The following is a 21,551-nucleotide window of genomic DNA, read 5'->3' on the forward strand; positions in this document are numbered from 1 at the left end:
GATGTGATTTTTTTCAGGTCGCTCCAGCAAAAAAAAAAAAAAAAAAAAAAAAAAAGTGAGTGTTTCCTCTATTGTGTCTACTCTTCAAATGACATTAGCATTACTGTTATTTGTGTTCTGTTTTATTCCCCCCACGAGACAAGATTAAACCCCTGGAGGGTAAGGACTATGTGTTATAGGTGTTCTAATCCTCGTGGTGCTTATCAGGATGCTGTCCAAACGGTGAAACATGTAATAAGGATTTAATGTACATTTTGCACAAATACAATATTTAAAAAGGAAAAAGAAAATCAAAATTCAAACACTCCAGGAAACTGCGTTGATCACTCGTCCCCTCAAAATATCTTGGAAGGAGTCCCAGAATAATTGTTAAAATTAACTTAAAAAGACTACCAAAGTCTGAATAAAATGTTGATGCTATTGTTACATGGATAAGTGAACAAAGTTTACAAGAAAACTATTACTCCCCCAGATTTTAAGTGTTCAAACAATACTTTCTCTACTTTTAAGAATTAACCAAGGAAAAAATAAATAAAATATAGAAGAATTAAAGGTTCTTGATAAAGGTGATCAATTATTCAGCCATTCCTTTCCCATTTCTGTCTCTCCCCCACCACTATCCTCACCCCAATATGCATATATGTATATATACACACACGCACACGCACACGCACACGCACACACTAGCAGGATATCATCTATGTAACAGAGCCTGAAAAAAACACCTTCATTCTCTCAGAGTCTATACATGAAAAAAAGAAAACGTTAAAATATTAATGAGTATTGTAGAGATCTACAGTGTTTTGAAAAAATCACACACGTAATATATTAAGATGTGTATTTTGTTGGACAACTATTGATGGTTGAGCATTGTTAAAACAAAACATAACTAAAGACGTCATTTTCTGGATGAATTTCTTGAGGAACATTTGCAATTGCTGGTATCTCTGGTTCTTCTGCTTCAGGTTTTTCTCTCATTTCTGTAAAACAAAATATGAAAATAGGTTCAATAAATGGTATTGAAACAATTAAGTATCTCGGGGAAAAAAACTCTGCCTCACACCTTGCACAAAAGCAAATTTCAAATAAACAAAAGTTTTAAATATTAAAATACCATAAGTTTTGTAGAAACAATAAAATGTTTTTTATACTCTTAGTGTTAGAAAGGCCTTTCTAAGCAGAATAGAGACCAGAAAACATAAAGGAAAAGAATGACTGGTTTGAAAAACTAAATATTAAAATCATGACAGTTTTGAATAACTAAAAATTAAAATCTTATCATGTAGATGACAAAAACCACTATAAATAAAGTTAAACCAAAAACAACAGGGAAAATATTTATAACTTATATGTAGGTGAAAGCTTAATAACTATGATATAAGGATCTTTAAAATCAATCCAAAAGATCAAATTTAAAATAGAACAGGAATTCAAACAGGCAATTCTCAAAAGAAAAAAATTCAAATTTATAATAGTCATGAAATCCAAATTCATGATAATATTAATGCCTAGTAGCAGTAGTCATCATTAAAAAAGTAGAAATTAAAACAATTGGGTTTTTTAGTTTTATTTTTTTAAGCCTAACACATAGGAAAAGGTTGTTGTTGGTTTTTTTTAAAGATTTATTTACTTATTTTAGAGAAGTGGGGGCAAAAGCAAGGGAAGCGGCAGAGGGAAAGGGAGAGAGAGAATCCTCAAGCAGGCTCCCTGCTGACTGCAGAACCTGACACGGGGTTCAATCCCAGGATCCTGACATCATGACCTGAGCCAAAATCAAAAGTCAGACATTCAACAAATCGAGGCACCCAGGTGCCCCAGAAAAGTTTTTTAAAGGTAATAATATGCAGTATGGGCAAGGGCCTAGTGGAAAGGCATTATATAAACTCTTGGTTTGTGTGGATTGCTACAATATTTTGGGATGCTGGTCTGACAGAATGTATCCAAACATTAAATGTGGGTACCTTTTGGCCCAGCATTTCAATTTCTAGAGATTTATCCAAAGAATATAATTGAACAGACAAGCTTCCTGTGCCTCAGTTTCCTAATCTATGAAATGGGGATAATATTGTTTTTCTGTTAGGGCTTTAACATTGAATAAAATAATTCACCCAAAAGGTTTAATAGTTTCTGACACATAGAAAGTACCCCATAAATGTTACTTCCAATGATGTCCATCGAATGCTGTTTTAACAGTAAAACTTGGCAGTAATGTAAGTGTTCGTCATTTCAGGGATTGGCTGAATAAATTATTGCACATGTAATAGAACTACTACAAAAGATTTCACAAGATGGCCATGATATATAGTGTATGTGAAAAAACGCAGGTTACAGAATGTATTCTACTATCTCATTTGTTTGTTTTTTTAAGATTTTATTTATTTATTTATTTGATAGAGATCACAAGTAGACAGAGAGGCAGGCGGATGTGCGGGGGAGGAGCAGGCTCCCTGATGAGCAAAGAGCCCAGTGCAGGGCTTGATCCTAGGACTCTAGGCATCATGACCTGAGCCGAAGGCAGAGGCCTTAACCCACCGAGCCACCCAGGCCCCCCTACTATCTCATTTGTTAAAATGAAGGAAAACCACCTTCAGGATGAGGATCAAAGATAGGAAATGGTGTTAGAGTGGACTTACTCTACATTCACTTACATATTGCCCTCCTTGATCATGATGAACATTCATAATTCATTATTATGAACATTTTCTACTCAGTAAAAAAGGTAGATACTTCCACTTGTTTGGCCAAACAAAACCCCCAAAAAAGAAATCACGAATTAATTGCCCACATTAACCTTGGCAAGAATGAACCTTCTAGAACGGAGCCCTGTGTGGATGAGAACTGCTTCTCCAGCAGGGGCTTCTGTCAGCACAGGCCCATGCTTCACCCATCTGCTTTTTACTCTAATTTTTTCTTTTCTTTACTCCAATTTTTTCAAGGTATTTCTTTAAAACCTGTGGGAACCCAACTAACCCCATGCTTTTGTTGCACTCATCTTTTAGGAAAGAGAATAAAAAAGCTACCAGAGGGATTTCTTTAGGAAACAATTGCCTGGACAGAACTCTAGTCTGGTAGACTCAGCCCTTTGCTAACACTGTCCACGGTATTGTGTGAAGAGTAAGTCAAACAGAAGAAAGGTCACATTATTTAAAAAGTGTTATGCTTAGGAGAAAGCTTTTCAGGAATAGGCATTGAAATAGAAAGGGGTTCTTGGCAAACTTGATAAATCCTACAAAAATCCCAGTAATAGGATCATATTTTCTCTTTATAATTCCCTCATACCTTGTACCCTGAGAATTTACTTGCTTTAAGTTTGCTGGGAAATTTTTATTCTCAAGAAAAATTGTATTCCTGAAGTTTCCCTATTAATTTAGACTTGACTGTTCTTTAAAATATTTTGTGCATAATTCATCTTATATTGGGTTCATTTCACTTTACTGGCTAAAGCTTCCCAGGTATATCAAACACCTACTATAAACGATTATATTTCCTTTTTTTATTATTAAAAGATTTTATTTATTTACTTGAGAGAGAGAGAGAGTGAGAAATCATGAGCATGGAGAAGGTCAGAGGGAGAAGCAGACTCCCCACGGAGCTGGGAGCCCCATGTGGGACTTGATCCCGGGACTCTAGGATAATGACCTGATCCGAAAGCAGTCACTTAACCAACTGAGCCATCAGGCGCCCCACACTTATATTTTCAATGATTTTCTTTTAATTCTTTGTAAATGTGCCAAACAGACATTGGTTGGATGAAAAACATTTTTTACTCGAAACTAGCTAATGACATTAATGGTATCCCTTGCAATAATGGGAGATACCCTAAGATTGTTAAGGCAGGCTATAAAATCACCACTCCGAGGGAGACGTACCTATGTTGGTGCTCTAATTATAAATGGGGAATCCCATTAAGTGGCAGTGTCACTGACTTATCCCAATAAAACACCCTACCTCGAGGAAAAGTATAAACATCCTTAGCGTCCTCCTGGTGTGCTTTAGGATCCTGGCCTTGGGGCCCACCTGTTTCTTGATATGGTTCTGGAAAGCATTCTTTGGGCAGATCCTTATTTTTATATGCCTTAGTAGAAAGATCTTCAGGCCCAGGTGTTTCTTGGTATATTTCAGGTGAGCCTTCCTCAGGCGCAGGTGTTTCTTGGTATATTTCAGGTGAGTCTTCCTCAGGCCCAGGTGTTTCTTGGTGTATTTCAGGTGGATATTCCTCAAGAGCAGGCACTTCTTGGGTTGTGTTATGAGAGAATGCTTTAGGTACAGCAATTTCTTTATATGTTTCACGAGAGAAGTGTTCAGGTTCAACGGTTTCTTGGTGTGTCTTTGTAGAAAGGTCTTTAGGCACAGCTATTTCTTGTGTCTTAGGAAAGAAGCTTTCAATCTCAGCCATTCCTTGTTCTGGTTCAGAATTGTATTCCTCAGGTTCAGCTCTCTTTTGGTATATCTCAAGAGCATACCCTTTAGGCATATCTGGTTTGGGGAATGCTTCAAGAGAGCATGCTTCCAGGTCAGCTACGTCTTCAGATGTTTTAGAAGGAAGGACTTTGACTATAGCTGTTTCTTGGCACATTGCAGAGGAGAGGGCTTTAGGTTCAGCCGTATCAGGGCACATTCTGGAAGGATGGTTTTGAAGTACAGCTGTTTCCTGGCACATTGTAGAAGTAAAATCTTCAGGTTCAGCTGTATCAGGGCACATTATGGAAGAATGGCCTTGAATCATGGCCGTTTCTTGGTACATTGTAGGAGAGAGGGCTTCAGGTTCAGCCACATTTTGGCATGTTTCAGAAGGGTGGTTTTGTACAACTGTTTCTTGTAACTCAGAAGAATGATCCTGATGTATGTTTTCTTGATCCACTGCAGAAAATTGTGTCTCAGGCATAACTTTTTTGGGAGAGGCTAGCAGAGACAGCACTTCAGTTATACTCTTAGGTGGTTCAGTTTCTTTCTCCATAGGTGCCAGTGCTTTCTCCATTGTGTCTTTTTTAAATTGTGACTGAGATTCCTCCTTCAGTTCCGTACTTTGTCGTCTCTTTCTGCCTCTTTTGTTTCCTTTTCCTGTCCTTGGCCGCTTGCATTTTTTCTCTCTGGGGAAGATAAGAATTAGTGTCAGCAATGGGATTACAGGATTGGAAGAAATTCTTAGTGATAACAGTCCCAGGCCTCCCGCGTCCTACTGTGTTGCATGATCATGAACAAATACTTAATCTCTCTAGAACTCAACCTTCTTGTTTGTAAAATGAAGGAGAAGTGCTAGATGTTCTCAGTTGGCAAGAGAAGAAATGTCCCTCGGGGAATTTTTGCCTCTGACACCTGGCTCACACAGAATCTTCCTGGTGAGTGTAGAGTGTGTGTGTGTGTGTGTGTGTGTGTGTGTGTGTGTGTTTGAAACCATATACTTAAAGATTGGTCATGGAAAGTGTATTACTCATGTTGTACAGGAATAGACTGGCATGCTGGTTTACACAGTAGTCTCTTTGGGTCACGTCTATGTGAGTTAGTCCCACTATGCCCTGCGCAAATGGATACAACTGTGTTTCTAGATCTGCAATCTAGGCACAGCTCCTTGTCTGTGCAGCCTGCAGACAGAAGATATATGTATAATTGCTTATCTAACTCAGCGTCTTGTGTACAGAATGTTAATCGCTGTGATACATGTCAAAGGAGATGTACTGTAAGCTGGGCCAAAAGCTGCAAAAACATTTCTGGAAATAAAGCAGCGTAGTAGAAAGGTATGAATGGCCATATTATACCTACTCCAAATTAATAGCTAGAGGAGGGATCTAAAAGATAAAAAGATATGCATGGAAATTGCAGTTAATGACAAATAGTTAGTTATTGCCACTACAAGCAAATACAGATGGCTAATGCAGATGGACTGGGGGGTTGGGGGAGGAAAAGGTGCTATAAATAAACATTTCATCATTTTTCTAAACCTATTGAAATTCTGTTCTATGCTACCTGCTCTGCGGAGCCTTCTCTTATAGATCACAGGCTGAAATGTTCTCCTTGTTCAGGATTTATGACGAGGGTCATGCTTTTAGGGGAGGGACATGGGCTGCCTCATACTTTCATTTTTTCTGGGGAGATATTCTGAGAATAAATATTCTTATTTCTTTTAGCAAACAAGGTAAAACCAGTGCTTTTATATCTCTGCAGTGTTCGTAATTCCTTGCATAGTTAAATGGGTACCCTATTCTACCTTTATTTATGTTTGGTGATTTCCATAGTTAAAAATTTTTTAAAGGTGGCCTCACAAGAACAAGTTTGAAATCAATGTTTTGAAAGTTGTATATGTGGGGCACCTGGGTGGCTCAGTGGGATAAGCCTCTGCCTTCAGCTCAGGTCATGATCTCAGGGTCCTGGGATCGAGCCCCACATCGGGCTCTCTGCTGAGCAGGGAGCCTGTTTCCCCTCTCTCTCTCTGCCTGCCTCTCTGCCTACTTGTGATCTCTGCCTGTCAAATAATTTTTTAAAAAAATCTTTAAAAAAATAAAAAAATTTAAAAAAGTAATATAGAAGAAAACGTGCAAAAACGATGGGATGAAACCTCAGCATTACAGAGTTTAATTCCAAGTAACAGAGGACACAAGGTAATTTATAAAGTCCTCATTGTCAGATTTTTAAAAGATGGTGTATGTGACTTTTTCAGGAAACACATCTCATCCTAGATATTGAATCCTAAATAATTTGTTAGGTAGAACTCTGAGGGAAACTGAGTTATGTTCCATATTCTTCCTGGTTGTTTTTCAAAAGAGACAAATACATCTATGTGGCCTAAAATTTAATCTAGACTCTGTCATTGGTCAGCTATGTTATCACGGACAAGTCACTTAAGCTTTCTATGCCTTAGTTTCTTCATAGGTAAAATGGAGTAAATGGTATCTGTCCAACTTCATGTGGTAATTGTAAGAATTGCATATAATAGGGGTTCCTGGGTAGCTCAGTTGGCTAAGCATCCAATGCTTGGTTTTTGGCTCAGGTCATGATCTCAGGGTCCTGAGAGTGAGCCCCATGTTGAGCTCCCTGCTCAGCAGGGAATCTGCTTCCCCTCACCCTCTCCCCCGTCTCATGCACACCCTCTCTCTCTAAAAATAAATAAATAAATCTTTTTTAAAAAGAACTGCATATAATAACTTGGATGAGTGAATTATTCAGATATAAATTAGTACTCATATTAATACAGGAAGCCCAGTCCTTCTTATGTGCCAGGCACTGTTTTGAGTAATTTACTTATTCTATTATCTCATATAATCTTCACATCATCCACTTATGAGACAGATACTATTATTACCTCCATTTTGCAGATGACAAAACCGAGGCACTTTCTTGTCCAAGGTCTAATGGCTAGAAGTGGGGGAGCCACACTTCAGGTCTAGCCATTCTGGCTTTAACAGCCAGGGCTCTTAACCATGACCCTCTGCTGCTTCTTTCTGGAACCACCAAGGTTTCACTGTGTGGTGTGTTATGGTAAGAACAGCCATCAGCAGTAAAGAGATATGTCACAAGAGCATGGCCAGCCAGCTGCCAAGAGACTTACCAAGGTGTCATCTACTTCAGTGGTTTTTTCAGCCTTGTCCCACCCCCACCCCAACCCAGCAAGCCCAGAAACCCAATTCTATCAGCACTTGGAGAAGAGCTCCCTTTATCTGGGATAGAACTCATCAACCAGCTCAGAGAGACTGATAGATAAGCCTAAAGACCAGTTTTTAAGGAAACAGTGAGAAAAGCAAAGTCACCTAGCAGAGGATGCTTGGACTAACAGACGAATGTATTCTTTCTCTGTACCAAGTATTTGAGAAGCCAAGTAACTATCAGAAGTTTGCTTGGCAAGTGTGGAATTAGGGGGGCTAATAGGATATTCTTCAACTGAGTCACCTACCAAAGGACTCGAGTACAAAAGTTTCTGCTGTAATTCCTGGAAAACCATAACTCCTGGAAAACCTTTCTGCAAATCATACACTAAAAGTGCAGCGCTTGGGGGGGAAAATAGAGTTAAGGCAAATAACTAAAATTCTGTGCAACTTTTTTGTTTGTTTGTTTTTATTAAGTAGATCTAACGCAGGACTTGAACACTCAACCCTGAGATCAAGACCTGAGCCAGATCAAGAGTCGGGGGGCTTAACTGACTGAGCCACAAAGGCGCCCCTTGTGCAACACCAACAAAAATAATGGGTACCCAGGAAATGACTTGAGTAGTCCAGACAGGCCGCTTACCCCGGCTGGAGGCTGCCTGAGACAGAGTGAAAATACTCAAAAGCAACAGTGTAAATGCAGGCTTTCAGCTGCTGAGATCATGCAAATGGTGGGGGTACTCTGAGCCAGCAGGCTGGGCACTGGAGGTAGTGCAAGCTACATGTGGGGAGCAGTGCAGGGCTAATCCTGTCCTCTGGGGAAGGACGCCTGGGTGCATCCTGAAAAGGCCCCTGCTTTTGCAGCAGCCAAGCTGAAGGTTTTTCCCGTTCCGACTGAAGGTTTTAATTGTATTCCCTTTTGACCAGGCAAAATCTCAAACCAATACAACTTCTACATTATACTGACATCATTCTCCTATTTACCAATCACATGTGAGCTGACTGGTGCTGTAGAAACTCGCCTCGTAGCAAACTAGCTGGTAACTCAGTCCACAGGGGGATAGGTGCTTTTTCTCCAGAAAAATGCTAAAACATCTACCTTGTACTTTTTTTTAAATGACACCTACAAATATGTAACCTATTTTATCTTTGCCATCAAAAGAAACATTTTTGCAGCACAATGAAGAAATGCAAATCTAACTGCTAATCTAATAATAAGAAGAATGATGATAATAAGTGTTTAGATCAGTGGTTTTCAACTGGGGGCAATTTTGCCCCTTCGTTTCCGCCCCCCCCCCACACCCCACCCCCTGTCCCATGTCAGCAGACATTTGACAATGTCTGGAAACACTTTTGATTGTCACAACAGGGGTGAGGGAGTGCTACTACTTTCTAGATGCCAGAGAAACTACAAACCATCTACAATGTACAGAACAGCCTCCCACACAAAGACTTACCCTGCCCACAGCCTCAATAGTACCCAGATTGAGATACTCTGGCTTAGATGGCTAAGCTCATACTCTGGCTCCTTGGGCTCCCCGTTTCTATCTTTAAGCATGTCCAAGTACCTCTGTTTTCAGAGTCCTATTTTAAATGAGTGTAGTTAGAAGCTGCCTCATTTATAATCATGGTTTCAGACTCCCTCCCTAAGGGAGGCAGGTGACTTTGCTTGGAGATTTAAGAACTCCTACACTCTTCCATCACTTGTTTCCATGGTTTACTCCATGGAGAGTTAGCACTCTTCATTCAATTAGGATTTTACTAATTGAAAGCTTGAAAAAACTAGCTTGACATTCTCCTCCAAGATATCTACTGCTCCCAACAAGATGCTTCTATGTTTGTATTACCAGGGTAGTAGAACACCAGGCCCCTCTACAATATGATTCAGCTGCCTGGGGCTTTAATTTAAGAAGAACAGGAATAAAATTCTTTTCCCAACCCTTCACTAGCTATGTGATTTTAGTCAAGAGATTTAACCTTTGGAGACTTGGGGTTTTTTGTTTTTTGGGGTTTTTTGTTTGTTTTGTAAAATAGAAATAATCCCCCACCCCCTCTAATTTCTGGGGTTGTTGGAAAGATACAGTGTGTAAAAGCACGTCAGCACTACTTCGGGGCGCCTGGGTGGCTCAGTGGGTTAAAGCCTCTGCCTTCAGCTCAGGTCATGATCTCAGAGTCCTGGGATCGAGCCCCACATCGGGCTCTCTGCTCAGCTGGGAGCCTGCTTCCTCCTCTCTCTCTGCCTGCCTCTCTGCCTACTTGTAATCTCTGTCTGTCAAATAAATAAATAAAATCTTAAAAAAAAAAAATTAAAAAAATAAAAATAAAAAAAAAAAAAAGCACGTCAGCACTACTTGACCCAAAGCATATACTGGACAAATATAAGTTCTTTTCCCTCGCAATGATACTATACCCAAAATGCCACTGCAAATTTTGCTTCTCTTGCGCTTCAGCTTTCCTTTTTCTGAGTTGCTCTCTGTTTCGCAAATTCCAAGTTCCAGTGTCTTCTGTAGGATCAAAATGGAAGTTAGAGGATGTAGTGATAAATTGTGGCATTTATCAGCAAGAGTCCTAGGGCACAGTGGTAGAACCTCTACACAAGGTGTCTGTTTCGCTCCCAGTTTTGGGAGGACAAAGACCATATCTTATTTATCCTTGGACTGACCTCCAAAGAATGCCTAGGAGCAAACATTCAGTAAACACTTTTTAAACGAAAGAATCAGTACATAAGTGTGCTATTAACCCATTAATGTCTTCAAAATAATTTTACATATTGTAGAAACATTAAAAAAATCAACCATGTTCTGCCATCCTTAATGTTATAACCTGTTTTCATTTTATTTCTCATACCCATATAGTCCTTATATTACATAAATCTGTAATGATTGCATACTATAATTTTATCATTATTAACCTAACATTATGTCAGATATATTTTCTATGAGATAGTCCTCATAATTGTAACTTCAATCAAGTTGATGTATTCCTGTTTGCCCAGTCATTCTACTAGCATTGGTTGTTGCCAATTTTATGGGAATTTTATGGCAAATTTTTTTGCCATTGTAGATCAAATTATAATAAGAACATTCATGCATACAGCTTCTTTCCTTTTGAATTTTTTCCTTAAGATGATGTTTCTCCAAGTTCTTTGGAAAGTTATCAAAAAAGGGTTCTGTTGCCATCTAAGTTTGTGAAAAGTTAGTGGGTCTTCTTAGAACTGTAAAGTGATTATAAACTTCCACTGAGATTCCAAAGAGACAGAGCATGCCCCTTGGACCACAGGACCTTTTGTTCTTAGAATAGAAGTACTTGGTGAACTTTGATGGGGGAATAACATACCTTTATTTTTACCAATGTTTAAGTAAATTTCCTTCAATTATGAATGTAGGTGACAAACCACAGCAATTTTTGTACAGTAACTGACTTTGTCACCAAAAGAAATCACAGTTTTTTTCATATCACAATACAGTTGTTACAGATACCTAAAAATACAATTTATTTGAGATGATATATTCAATCTGATACAATGGTTTTAGACTCACCTTAATATGATCTTGTTTTTTAATGCATTTACAAATAAGCATATATATTACTACATCACAATTTTTTAATTTTGGTAATTGTATCTTATAATTGTTCCCTCTGGAATCCTATCAATTTTATGTATTTAAAATATTTATTTTATAAAGGGGTCTATAGGTTTATCAGAATGCCGAAGAGATCCATAGCACAAAAAAAAATTTTAAAAACTATCTCAAGGCCTAGGGTTCTGCAAAATGTTTTGAGACATGTCACTTTAGAACAGACTCAAGGCTAAGATTAGTGAGTCAAAAGAATTAGCTCTATTACAGATCGGACATTAGGTAGACCAGATCTCTTTCCAAAAATCATAACAAATTTACACTACCATAGAAGTATAAGCATGTACTTGTCTTACCACAGCCATCCAGTATTGGGTATTTTCATTATCTTTCACTTGAATATATTATTAATAACTTGTTATCTCCTTGTGTTTCTCTGGCTTATTAGAATCAAGGCACTATAAGTCACCTCAGAAGGTATACAACCCCAATACTTCCCATCTAAGGTTATATGAACATACTCAATTATGTCCTTTTTGGGGGCCAGATCCATAAAATTTAGGAAAATAATCACAGCCCCAGTTCTTCCCAACAGTCACCAAGTCATCTGAGTGGCCACTAGAGACCTCTGAAGATCTCTTTCCATTACCTGGAACATGGTTCTCTTCTTGACGAGGATTAGGTGTCTGACGGCGTTTCAAGCGAGATTGGTCCTTTCCCAAATCCATCTTGTTGTAATACCTTCTGCTATTTGGTCTAACTTCCACAAGCAACCTTTTTAAAAATATCAAATAGTTAGACACACACAGGCACACAAGTTTACTTGTCACTTAACTTCCCGCCTAAAAGTTTTATCTAGTTGGACCACAGCTGTTGGGCACTTCTACTTTCTTTATCACACTGCACAGGTATGAGTGAGTAGGGGGTATGGTTGGTCCTACTATCCTCATCCTGTAGCATAGTTACTGGTTAGAGAGGGAACTCCATGGCCACAGCCTGGCATGGCGCAACCTCTGGTACAGCAGTCATTTATTTCTGTTGCCTGAAAAGTGCCTGAGTCTGATGGTCCTTTATGGAAGGACCTTTCTACACTATGGAAGTAACATAGTGTAGAAAGAACCCTAGGTCTCGGACCTAACCAGTCCATGTCCTAGAATAAGTTACCCCCCCCTTTCTGTGACTCTATGCAAGGTGAGTAAATAATTCCTGACACCCCATACAGTTCTTGCGAAAAAGTGAAAATAATGAATGTGAACATTATGAAGGGGTGAAATTAGACTTACATGCTTTTCCTGCAAATGGCATTCTTTCTACCTCAATCCTTTGCAAAATAATGTAAAGTCTTGCTGTAGATGCTGTGAAATTTAGATGATAGCGCCCAAGAATGAAATTAGGAAACTGAAGCAAATCTGAACTCTTTTCTGTTCACCTGATCATTCTCCAGTGACTCAAGGTAACTAGTGAAATCCACTGTTACTTGTCCAGGAAATGTCAAAAAGAATTTCTTGATGAAAATATGACCGTGTTATGCCACAGAAATTAAGTTGGAACCAAAGGAATTACTCCAACCCCGGTCGGTTACCCCATTTGAGAAGGCAAGGAGGCTTTTCAAGTAGGGAAGGACGACTGAACACACCCGGATGTGAGCAGCCCGTCTGAGAAATGCGGGATTAACAATATTCTAGAGTCACAGATTGTACTGAAGCGAGTTTGAACTCCAGTGTTGCTCAGGTCAGTTAAATAGCCTGGGGGCCAACTGACCTAGCTACACCCGGGGACAATATCGGTATCTATCTCATGGTATTATTGGGAAGATTAAATCAAATACTCTGTATAAAACATTTTCTATGTGCCCAGCATATTGAACTTGCTAACAAGTATTAGCTGCTTTTATTAATATTAAAAATATACTAACCAGATTTTGGTAAACCAAGTCATTGTTGTTGTTGTTTTTCAAAGACTTTATTTTTTATTTATTTATTTGAGAGAGAGAGAGAGAGTACAAGTGGAGTGAGAGTCAGAGGGAGAAGCAGACTCCCTGCTGAGCAGGAAGCCAGATACAGGACTCAATCCCAGGGCCCTGAGATCATGACCTGAGCCGAAGTCAGACACTTAACTGACTGAGCCACTCAGGTACCTCCCACGACATAGTTTTAAATGCACTAAAGACATGTAGGAAATCTGGAAAGAATCCTTTATAAAGAGAAAACTTTTAAAATGTGAATAGGTGCCCCCTGCTTTTCTAAACTCTTATGGCATTGGAAGTAGAAGGGCCCGCAAAACCATCTAGTTCCCTCCCCCATTTTATATATGGATAAACTAAGAGCCAAGGAGGGAATGATTTACCTGCCCCAAATTTTCTTATATATTGCCAACAGTACCTCTTACTGATTATAAGACAGCTTATCTTTTTCAGGCTTGATCTTGTCTGGGTATGAAAATGTATGAACAGGGCGCCTGGGTGGCTCAGCGGGTTAAGCTGCTGCCTTCGGCTCAGGTCATGATCTCAGGGTCCTGGGATCGAGTCCCACATCGGGCTCTCTGCTCAGCAGGGAGCCTGCTTCCCTCCCTCTCTCTGCCTGCTTCTCTGTCTACTTGTGATCTCTGTCAAATAAATAAATAAAATCTTTAAAAAAAAAAAAAAAAGAAAATGTATGAACAGATGAGAGAAGCAAGTTTTTCAAACACACTAGAAAATATTGAGAATCATATAACAAACACCCATATATACCCAGCACCCAGAATTAATGTGGTTTTCAGTCACCAGATCCTAATGCTTTAGCTTTACATTCCTAAATTTTCCAGTCTTTCTCATCAGAAAACATCTAAAAACTCATAACCTCAGAGACCGTCTCTACAAAGGAGTCCTGGAAGGAATGGAAGGTGTAATTTGCAATTTGCGTCTTGATCGTTTTTGGATTTTCAGATATAGGGCTTAAAGAAATCAAATACAAATTGAAGTAACTTTAAAAATTTTAAAGTAACATGTTGGTTAACTGAACATAATAAAAAAATAAAAAATTTTAAAGTAGTATAAAGTAAATGATAAAGTTTATCATTTACAACTGGCATCTTAAATATTGATCCCTTTATTTGAAATGCTTTAATTCTTACTAGTTGTTTCTTATGATAGCTCAGTTAAATAACCTTATCAGATATCTCTGGGGTACCTTACAGAAGATGCGGAAGTACTTCTTAATGAGAATGATCTTTACTCAGGGCTTATTATGTTCAGTTCAATGATTTGGTAAACCTTAGGGAATGCCACGTACTGTGCCAAAAGTTGACCAAGACTGTCAGGATGCAAAGACCGATGGATATAGTCCCTGAATTCTGGGCACCATATGCTCAAGAAAGTCATACACATCCTTATTGTAAGGAAATAATAGATTCTTTGGTCGGCTGCAGCCTTCCTAAGTTAATTCCACTCCTGCCTCATGTTCCCTGTATCTAGAAGCAGACTGCGGAGGGACTATGAGAGGGTGGGGTCTCAAGTTAACAGTAGTAGGGCCAATACAGGGCGGAGGGGGCCAGTGGAAGGACCTTGGAGTAAACTAGATTGGAAGTCAGGCAAGGTGTCTTTGATGTGATAAGCAGGCCAGAGCAGGAACTTGTCTGGGACAGAAGTAGCCACACAGGAAGTTCCGAAGCCATAGGTTCATTGTCCCTTCTCTCTGTAGAAAACTCTGGGGCCATTACCAGAATGTGAGATTATTAGCCATTGAAGGCTGGCTACTTTTTAAACAAATGCTGCCTGGTTCTAGAGTTATTTGCATATAAACACACATGAAACCTCTCTCCAAGCATCAGACTCTTGGGGGGGGGGGTTCGGTAGTTACCTCTCCTGACTCCCCTTTCCATCCCCACAGTATAGTCTAGTGAGAGGCAGTTGCAGAAGCACCCCCATAAATGCCCACACTCCTGTATGCAGGGCTTGCAGCCTGTGAAGGCACTTTATGCACTCAGAGGACCTGTGGTGGCTGTGACTTAATAATAGTAATCCCATCGTCTGTTCCAGAACTCTGCCTGGTGTCATTCACGGGCACCGTCCTATGTTCTGGAGATATGGCAGCTAAAAGACAAAAACCCCTGTCTGAATAGAGCCTACGGTCTAATGGGGAGAGATAAATACTAAGCAAATTTGTTAAAAATGTAAAATACCAGATGGTGATGAGTGTTTTGGAGAAAAATGAGCATGGAACAATAGGCTAAAGAATGAGGGGGGAGGTCGATGCCGGTTGCTGTGTAAACAGGATGGTCAGGGAAGGCTTGAGGGATAGTGACAGTTTTTTTGTTTTGTTTGGGTTTGTTTTTAAGATTTTATTTATTTATTTGACAGAGAGAGAGAGAGAGATCACAAGTAAGCAGAGAGGCAGACAGAGAAAGAAGTAGAAGCAGGATCCCCACTGAGCAGAGAACCCGATGCGGGGCTCGATCCCAGGATCCTGGGATCATGACCTGAGCTGAAGGCAGAGGATTAACCCACTGAGCCACTCAGGCGCCCCTGTTTTTCGTTTTTTTAATCTTTTTTAAAAAATTTATTTATTTGACGGGGCGCCTGTGTGGCTCAGTGGGTTAAGCCACTGCCTTCGGCTCAGGTCATGATCTTAGAGTCCTGGGATCGAGCCCCACATTGGGCTCTCTGCTCAGCAGGGAGCCTGCTTCCTCCTCTCTCTCTGCCTGCCTCTCTGCCTGCTTGTGATCTCTCTGTCAAATAAATAAATAAAAATCTTTAAAAAAATTTATTTATTTGATAGAGACAGTGAGAGAGAAAACACAAGCAGAGGGAGAGGGAGAAACGGCTTCCTGGCCAAGTAGGGAGCCCGATGTGGGACTTGATCTCAGGATGACCTGAGCCAAATGCAGATGCTTAACGACTAAGCCGCCCAGATGCCCCAATAGTGTGACAGTTGAGCAGAACTGAAAAGGTGAGGGGCCAGCCAGGCTGATAGCTGGGAGGGTATTATTTCAGGCAAAGGGACACAGGCAAATGGCCTGTGGTGGCAGGAAGTAGGTTCAGAGGAGTAAGTCTGTTGCTCTTTGTAGGGATTTCTACTCCGATTGAGATGGAGAGTCATTGGATGGTTTTGAAGAGAAGACTGATGTGATCTGACATATGTTTAAAGGATTCTTCTGACTACTGTGTGGAGAACAGACTCTTATCGACAGGGGAGGAGGCAGAAGCAGGGAGACCAGTTAGAAGGGTCTTGTAATAATCCGAGTGAGCTATGATTAAGCCTTGATTTGTGATGGGAGTGGTGAAGAGGTCAGATTCTGGAGCAGCTTCCAAATCGGATATGGAGTGAGAGAGAGCCAAAGACAAAGACAAGGGTTTTGGTCAGAGCACCTGGAATGATGGAGTTACTGTTAATACATGAGGAAGGCTGGGAGGAGCAGGATTGCCAGAGATGATGAGGAGTTTAGTTTGGTAACATGCGAACAGATTAGGGAGAAAACAGCAAAGGAACAGCCAGCGAAACAGAGGAAAACCAGAAAAGTATAGTGTCCCAGAAGTCACTTGGAAAAGATGTTTCAAGGAGGAGGGAGTGGGGGGCGCCTGGGTGGCTCAGTGGGTTAAGCCACTGTGTTCGGCTCAGGTCATGTTCTCAGGGTCCTAGGATGTTCTCAGGGTCCTAGGATCAAGCCCCACGTCAGGCTCTCTGCTCAGCAGGGAGCCTGCTTCCCCCCGCCTCTCTGCCTGCCTCTCTGCCTACTTGTGTTCTCTCTCTCTCTCTGTCAAATAAATTTTTTTAAAAATCTTTTAAAAAAATTTTTTAAAGAAAGAGGAGGAGGGAGTGATCAATTGTGTCAAATTTAGCTAATAGGTAGAGTAGAAGAAGGATTGAGGGTTGTCTATTTCCTAACAATTCAATTCATTATAGACTGGAGCCCAGAGGGGCCGTGTAGGCAGGATGAAGTTACATGATTTGCATTTCCCAGTGCACAACAAAGAGGCATTGCTCCTCCTACAAAAATTAAGAATTTCCAGTCGAGGGGCGCCTGGGTGGCTCAGTGGGTTAAGCCACTGCCTTCGGCTCAGGTCATGATCTCAGCGTCCTGGGATCAAGCCCCACACCGGGCTCTCTGCTCAGCAGAGAGCCTGCTTCCCTCTCTCTCTCTCTGCCTGCCTCTCTGTCTACTTGTGATCTCTCTCTGTCAAATAAATAAATAAAATCTTTAAAAGAAAAAAAAAAGAATTTCTAGTCGAGGGGCTCCAGGGTGGCTCAGTCAGTTAAGTATCTGACTTTGGCTCAGGTCATGATCTGAGGGTCCTGGGATTAAGCCCCATGTCAGGCTCCAGGCTCAGGGGGGAGTCTGCTTGTCCCTTTGCCCCTCCCCCTGCTCATGCACACACACACACACACACACACACACACACACACACTCTCTCTCTCTCTCTCTTTTTCCTCTCTCTCTCAAAAAATAAAAATAAAATCTTAAAAAAAAAAATGAAAAAGAATTTCAAGCCAACCACAGCAGAAAATTAAACCCAGCACAGGGCCTTCCCTACTTTCACAAGTGTTTCACAGGATCCTTGCAGTAGACATAAAATAATTATGGTCATTTTTCAGATTTTTCAGACCAATGTATGGTCATTTTTATACTGGTGCTAAGTATTGAGTGATTTCAGGTCACAGAGCTAGAGTAAATCTGGAACCTGGGCCTTCAGCCTCTGAGCTCGGTCTTCTTCCTACAAGACCAAACCAGTTATTGAGGGAGAGAATGGCTTTTCCACCTCCTGACCCATTTGGAGCAAGTTTAAATATTGAGGCCCTGTTCATGCTTTTCAGAAGGCTGATTGAACCGTGCAGGTGTGGGGAGAAAGGAAACATGGCTAAGAACTTCTGCCCCAGGGGTCTTATGATGGGGGTGAGAAGAGAGGAGGGCACATGAGGTACTATTCCGTCAAAAACATGGTCTGAGCTTTTCTGCTCATGGGTGCCGCCAAGTGCACATCATTAAAGTTCCACTCCCACCACCATCAGGTCTAAGTCAGAGTCTCCCAAGGAGCCTGAAGAGCTGTGGAAGCTCTTCATCGGAGGTCTGGGCTTTGAAACAACAGATGAGAGTCTGAGGAGCCATATTGAGCAATGGAGAACACTTAAAGACTGTGTGGTAATGAGAGATCCAAACACCAAGTGCTCCAGAGGCTTTGGCTTTGTCACGTAGGCACCTGTGGAGGAGGTGGGGGCTGCCATGAACACAAGGCCACACAAGATGGATGGAAGAGTTGTGGAACCAAAGAGGGCTGTCTCAAGAGAAGATTCTCAAAGACCTGGTGCTCACTTAACTGTGAAAAAGACTTCTGTTGGTGACATTAAAGAAGACACTGAAGCATATCATCTAAGAGATTATTTTGAAAGGTATGGAAAAATCGAAGTGATTGAGATCATGACTGACCGAGGCAGTGGCAAAAAGAGGGGTCTTGCTTTTGTAACGTTTGACGGCCATAACTGTAGATAAGACTGTCATTCAAAAATCCCATACTGTGAATGGCCACAACTGTGAAGTAAGGAAAGCCCTATCTCAGCAAGAAATGGCTAGTGCTTCATCCAGCCGAAGAGGTCGAAGTGATTCTGGAAACTTCGGTGGTGGTTGTGGAGGTGGTTTTGGTGGGAATGACCACTTTGGTCATGGAGGGAACTTCAGTGGTTGAGGTGGCTCTGGTGGCAGTAGAGATGGCGGTGGATATGGTGCCAGTGGGGATGGCTATAAGGGATGCAACTTTGGAGGTGGCGGAAGCTATAATGATTTTGGCAATTAGAACAATCAATCCTCAAATTTTGGACCCATGAAAGGAGGAAATTTTGGAGGCAGAAGCTCTGGCCCCTATGGTGGTGCAGGCCAGTCCTTTGCCAAACCAGGAAACCAAGGTGGCTATGGTGGTTCCAGTAGGAGCAGTAGCTATGGCAGTGGCAGAAGGTTTTAATTACTGCCAGGAAACAAAGCTTAGCAGGACAGAAGAGCCAGAGAAGTGACAGGGAAGCTACAGGTTACAACAGATTTGTGAACTCAGCCAAGCACAGTGGTGGCAAGGCCTATCTGCTACAAAGAAGACATGTTTTAGACAATACCCCTGTGTATGGGCAAAAAACTCTAGGACTGCATTCAAGACTATTTGTATAACAGGTTATTTTAGTTTCTGTTCTGTGGAAAGTGCAAAGCATTCCAACAAAGGGTTTTAATGTAGATTTTTTTTTTTGCACCCATGCTGTTGATTGCTAAATGTAATAGTCTGATCCTGACGCTGAATAAATGTGTCTTTAAAAAAAAAAAAAAATGATCTGGTACAAGTGCTCCAAAGCTAATGTGGTTATGTGTTTTCAGGCTATACTGATAATTATAGAGCCCCCACACCAGGGGAGATCAGAGTCCTGCTACACTGTGGTTTGTCATGCCATATCCAGAGCATCATACTGTGAGGACCATGGGAGTGATATTTGAGAATGTTCGGGAAAAAGAGCAAAGGGTATGTAGCAGTACCACTCCCCAGCGGTGTAATCTGGGGGGAAATTGCTGCGTTCTTGCTAATCCTCGGCTTCTTCCCTTGTAAAACAGGAAAAGTAAAACTTCACCTGGATTCTGTGGTGGACAAAACCAATCTTGAGGGCTTTTTGTAGAATGAAAAGCACTGTGCGGATAGGAGTGTCCTAAACATGGGCAGTGTTCGTGGTATTGTTGGAGTGGTCTCCTGATGCACCTAGGCATTCTCCTAGAGTGCATTTGCGCACACAAGTCAAGAAAGGGAAGATATCATGCACTTACTTTTCTTAGTGTTCCTTCCTTGCTAAGATACTTTTCCAAAGCTTTTGAATTCTTTTCAAAGAGTGGATCAAACTTTGTTTTCCTAAGTGGAGAGGGAGAGTTTCTGGTTTCCCTCTCTCATGGTCTGTGGATACGTGATAAATGAGTTCTGTCTCTGCTTAACCAGATGCTGCAGGACTCTTAGTGATAACATGGTCTACAGTTCTAGAACGGCAGCAACCTGCCTTTCAATCTAGTTTGTGGCAAAGGTTGTCCTCTGGCCTCCTCCACCAATGTTTCTTTCTACTTCTTACTGTATAGACAATAAGCACCTCCTGATGAAACGTGAGTGGTCATTTGTCTGGGGAAGATCAATTCTGCTCCCACCTTAGCCGCCATCACATCTTTCTTTCCCCAATTTCTTGAACTCCTACCATACTCAGTTGACCTTCTTTTCCCCACAACCCTTCTTCCTTCCTTCACACCTGCAGTCTAGTTTTTCTTTCCACATTTCGTTCTCTCATCAGTGATGCCTAGCGGCCAAGTCCCGTGGCCCCTCTGCAGTTCTACCTCTGAGAGGGAGAGACTTGCTCACAACCCCTCCCAGCACTTCCACCCTCCTTGAAACCTGCTCTGGCTCTTGGCATCTGTGAGGATATATTTTTCACCTCTCTCCCTCTTCCTCATCCTTCCTCACAGGCTTCTCTTTCACTCCCCGCAATGTGGGAGGTATTTCCCAAGGATGATTCCCTGATCTTTTCTCTGTATACTTCCACCCTTCTTAGGTGGTTGATCCAACTGTAGACCTTCAGCTATTACCTCTGTGCATATATCTTCTAAATAAATATCAGTCTGAGTTCTAAGCTCAAGTTTTTAAGCGTCTCTTGTATGTCATTCATTACAGAATATCCCACTGCACCTCCAACTTAGCATAACAAAAACCAAATCTACCTGCCCCCTCAGGCCACTTTCCTCTTTGGTTTCTTTCTGTCAGAACAATAGCACCATGCTCCTGGTCATCTAGTTGTAAATCTTCACAACTGTCTTCCCCTCTGCCTCCTCACTCCTTCTCACATCCAGGGGGACACAGTTCCATGAGTTTCTTCTTCCCAGTGTCCCACATGTTCATTCCCACTTATCCTTCCCCATGCCACCATCCCAGAGAGGGACCTCACTTTCTCACTCAAGTACTGGAAAAGCTTCCTAGGTGGATTATCTGTTTCCATTTTCCCTCACTATCCCCAGACTGTCCTGCAGAAACAGCCAGAACATTCCCCTTATGGCTCACTCTGAACCGGTCACTACCTTGTATACAATACTGTCAAGTCTCAGTAATACTTTCAGGATAACGACTTAATTTCTCATCCTGGCCCTTAAAGCCAACTTCCTGATCTTCCTTCCCATTCCTTTCCCGAAAATACCCAATATTCTAATTAAACAGTGCCATTGGTCCTCTCTGTTTGCCCTTGGTTCTTTCTAACACCCACAGTACCTTTATTCACACCTCCTGGCTGTTCAGTGTTCTTTCCTTGTGTCTGCCCATCCAGGTAGTGAGCGCCTCCATCACAAAGCCTTTGATGACGGTGATCATGATGGCGATGAAGAGGAGGAAGAGATGTTAGCCACTTTACAAACACATAATAGGTACCTA

At 41.2% G+C, this 21,551-nt stretch overlaps 1 protein-coding gene and 1 pseudogene across 2 annotated transcripts; one reads left to right on the forward strand and one right to left on the reverse strand.

Annotated features, from left to right (window-relative positions):
- Nucleotides 1–824: 824 nt before the first annotated feature.
- On the reverse strand, nucleotides 825–21,429 carry LOC111145988 (hemogen). Of its 2 annotated transcripts, XM_022501343.1 has the most exons (5): nucleotides 21,393–21,429; nucleotides 11,805–11,929; nucleotides 9,988–10,081; nucleotides 3,949–5,090; nucleotides 825–980 (listed from the first exon to the last, which is right to left on the reverse strand). In XM_022501343.1, the coding sequence occupies exons 2-5, from the start codon at nucleotides 11,881–11,883 to the stop codon at nucleotides 874–876; spliced, it is 1,422 nt and encodes a 473-aa protein (XP_022357051.1). In that variant the 5' UTR covers nucleotides 11,884–11,929; nucleotides 21,393–21,429; the 3' UTR covers nucleotides 825–873. The 2 variants fall into 2 exon arrangements, with proteins under 2 accessions (XP_022357051.1, XP_022357050.1); XM_022501342.1 differs by lacking the exon at nucleotides 21,393–21,429 and having other exon boundaries at nucleotides 3,949–5,088; nucleotides 9,983–10,081; nucleotides 11,805–11,883.
- The window catches only part of LOC111146097, a 30,753-nt pseudogene continuing 27,080 nt past the window's right edge, over nucleotides 17,879–21,551 (forward strand).

Source organism: Enhydra lutris, unplaced genomic scaffold (genome assembly GCF_002288905.1).
Source record: "Enhydra lutris kenyoni isolate GAN:26980312 unplaced genomic scaffold, ASM228890v2 scaffoldscaffold13, whole genome shotgun sequence".
In the NCBI taxonomy this organism is placed as follows: Eukaryota; Metazoa; Chordata; class Mammalia; order Carnivora; family Mustelidae; genus Enhydra; species Enhydra lutris.

What these genes read in the sequence shown, in the direction of transcription:
- LOC111145988 (XM_022501342.1), bottom strand. Translation starts at nt 11,883, where the DNA reads ATGGATTTGGGAAAGGACCAATCTCGCTTGAAACGCCGTCAGACACCT. An exon ending in GCAGTGGCATTTTGGGTATA is followed by an intron (nt 5,089 to 9,982) that starts GTATCATTGCGA and finishes TCTTCCCCAGAG; the next exon opens with AGAAAAAATGCAAGCGGCCA. An exon ending in TGTTTATACTTTTCCTCGAG is followed by an intron (nt 981 to 3,948) that starts GTAGGGTGTTTT and finishes TTTGTTTTACAG; the next exon opens with AAATGAGAGAAAAACCTGAA.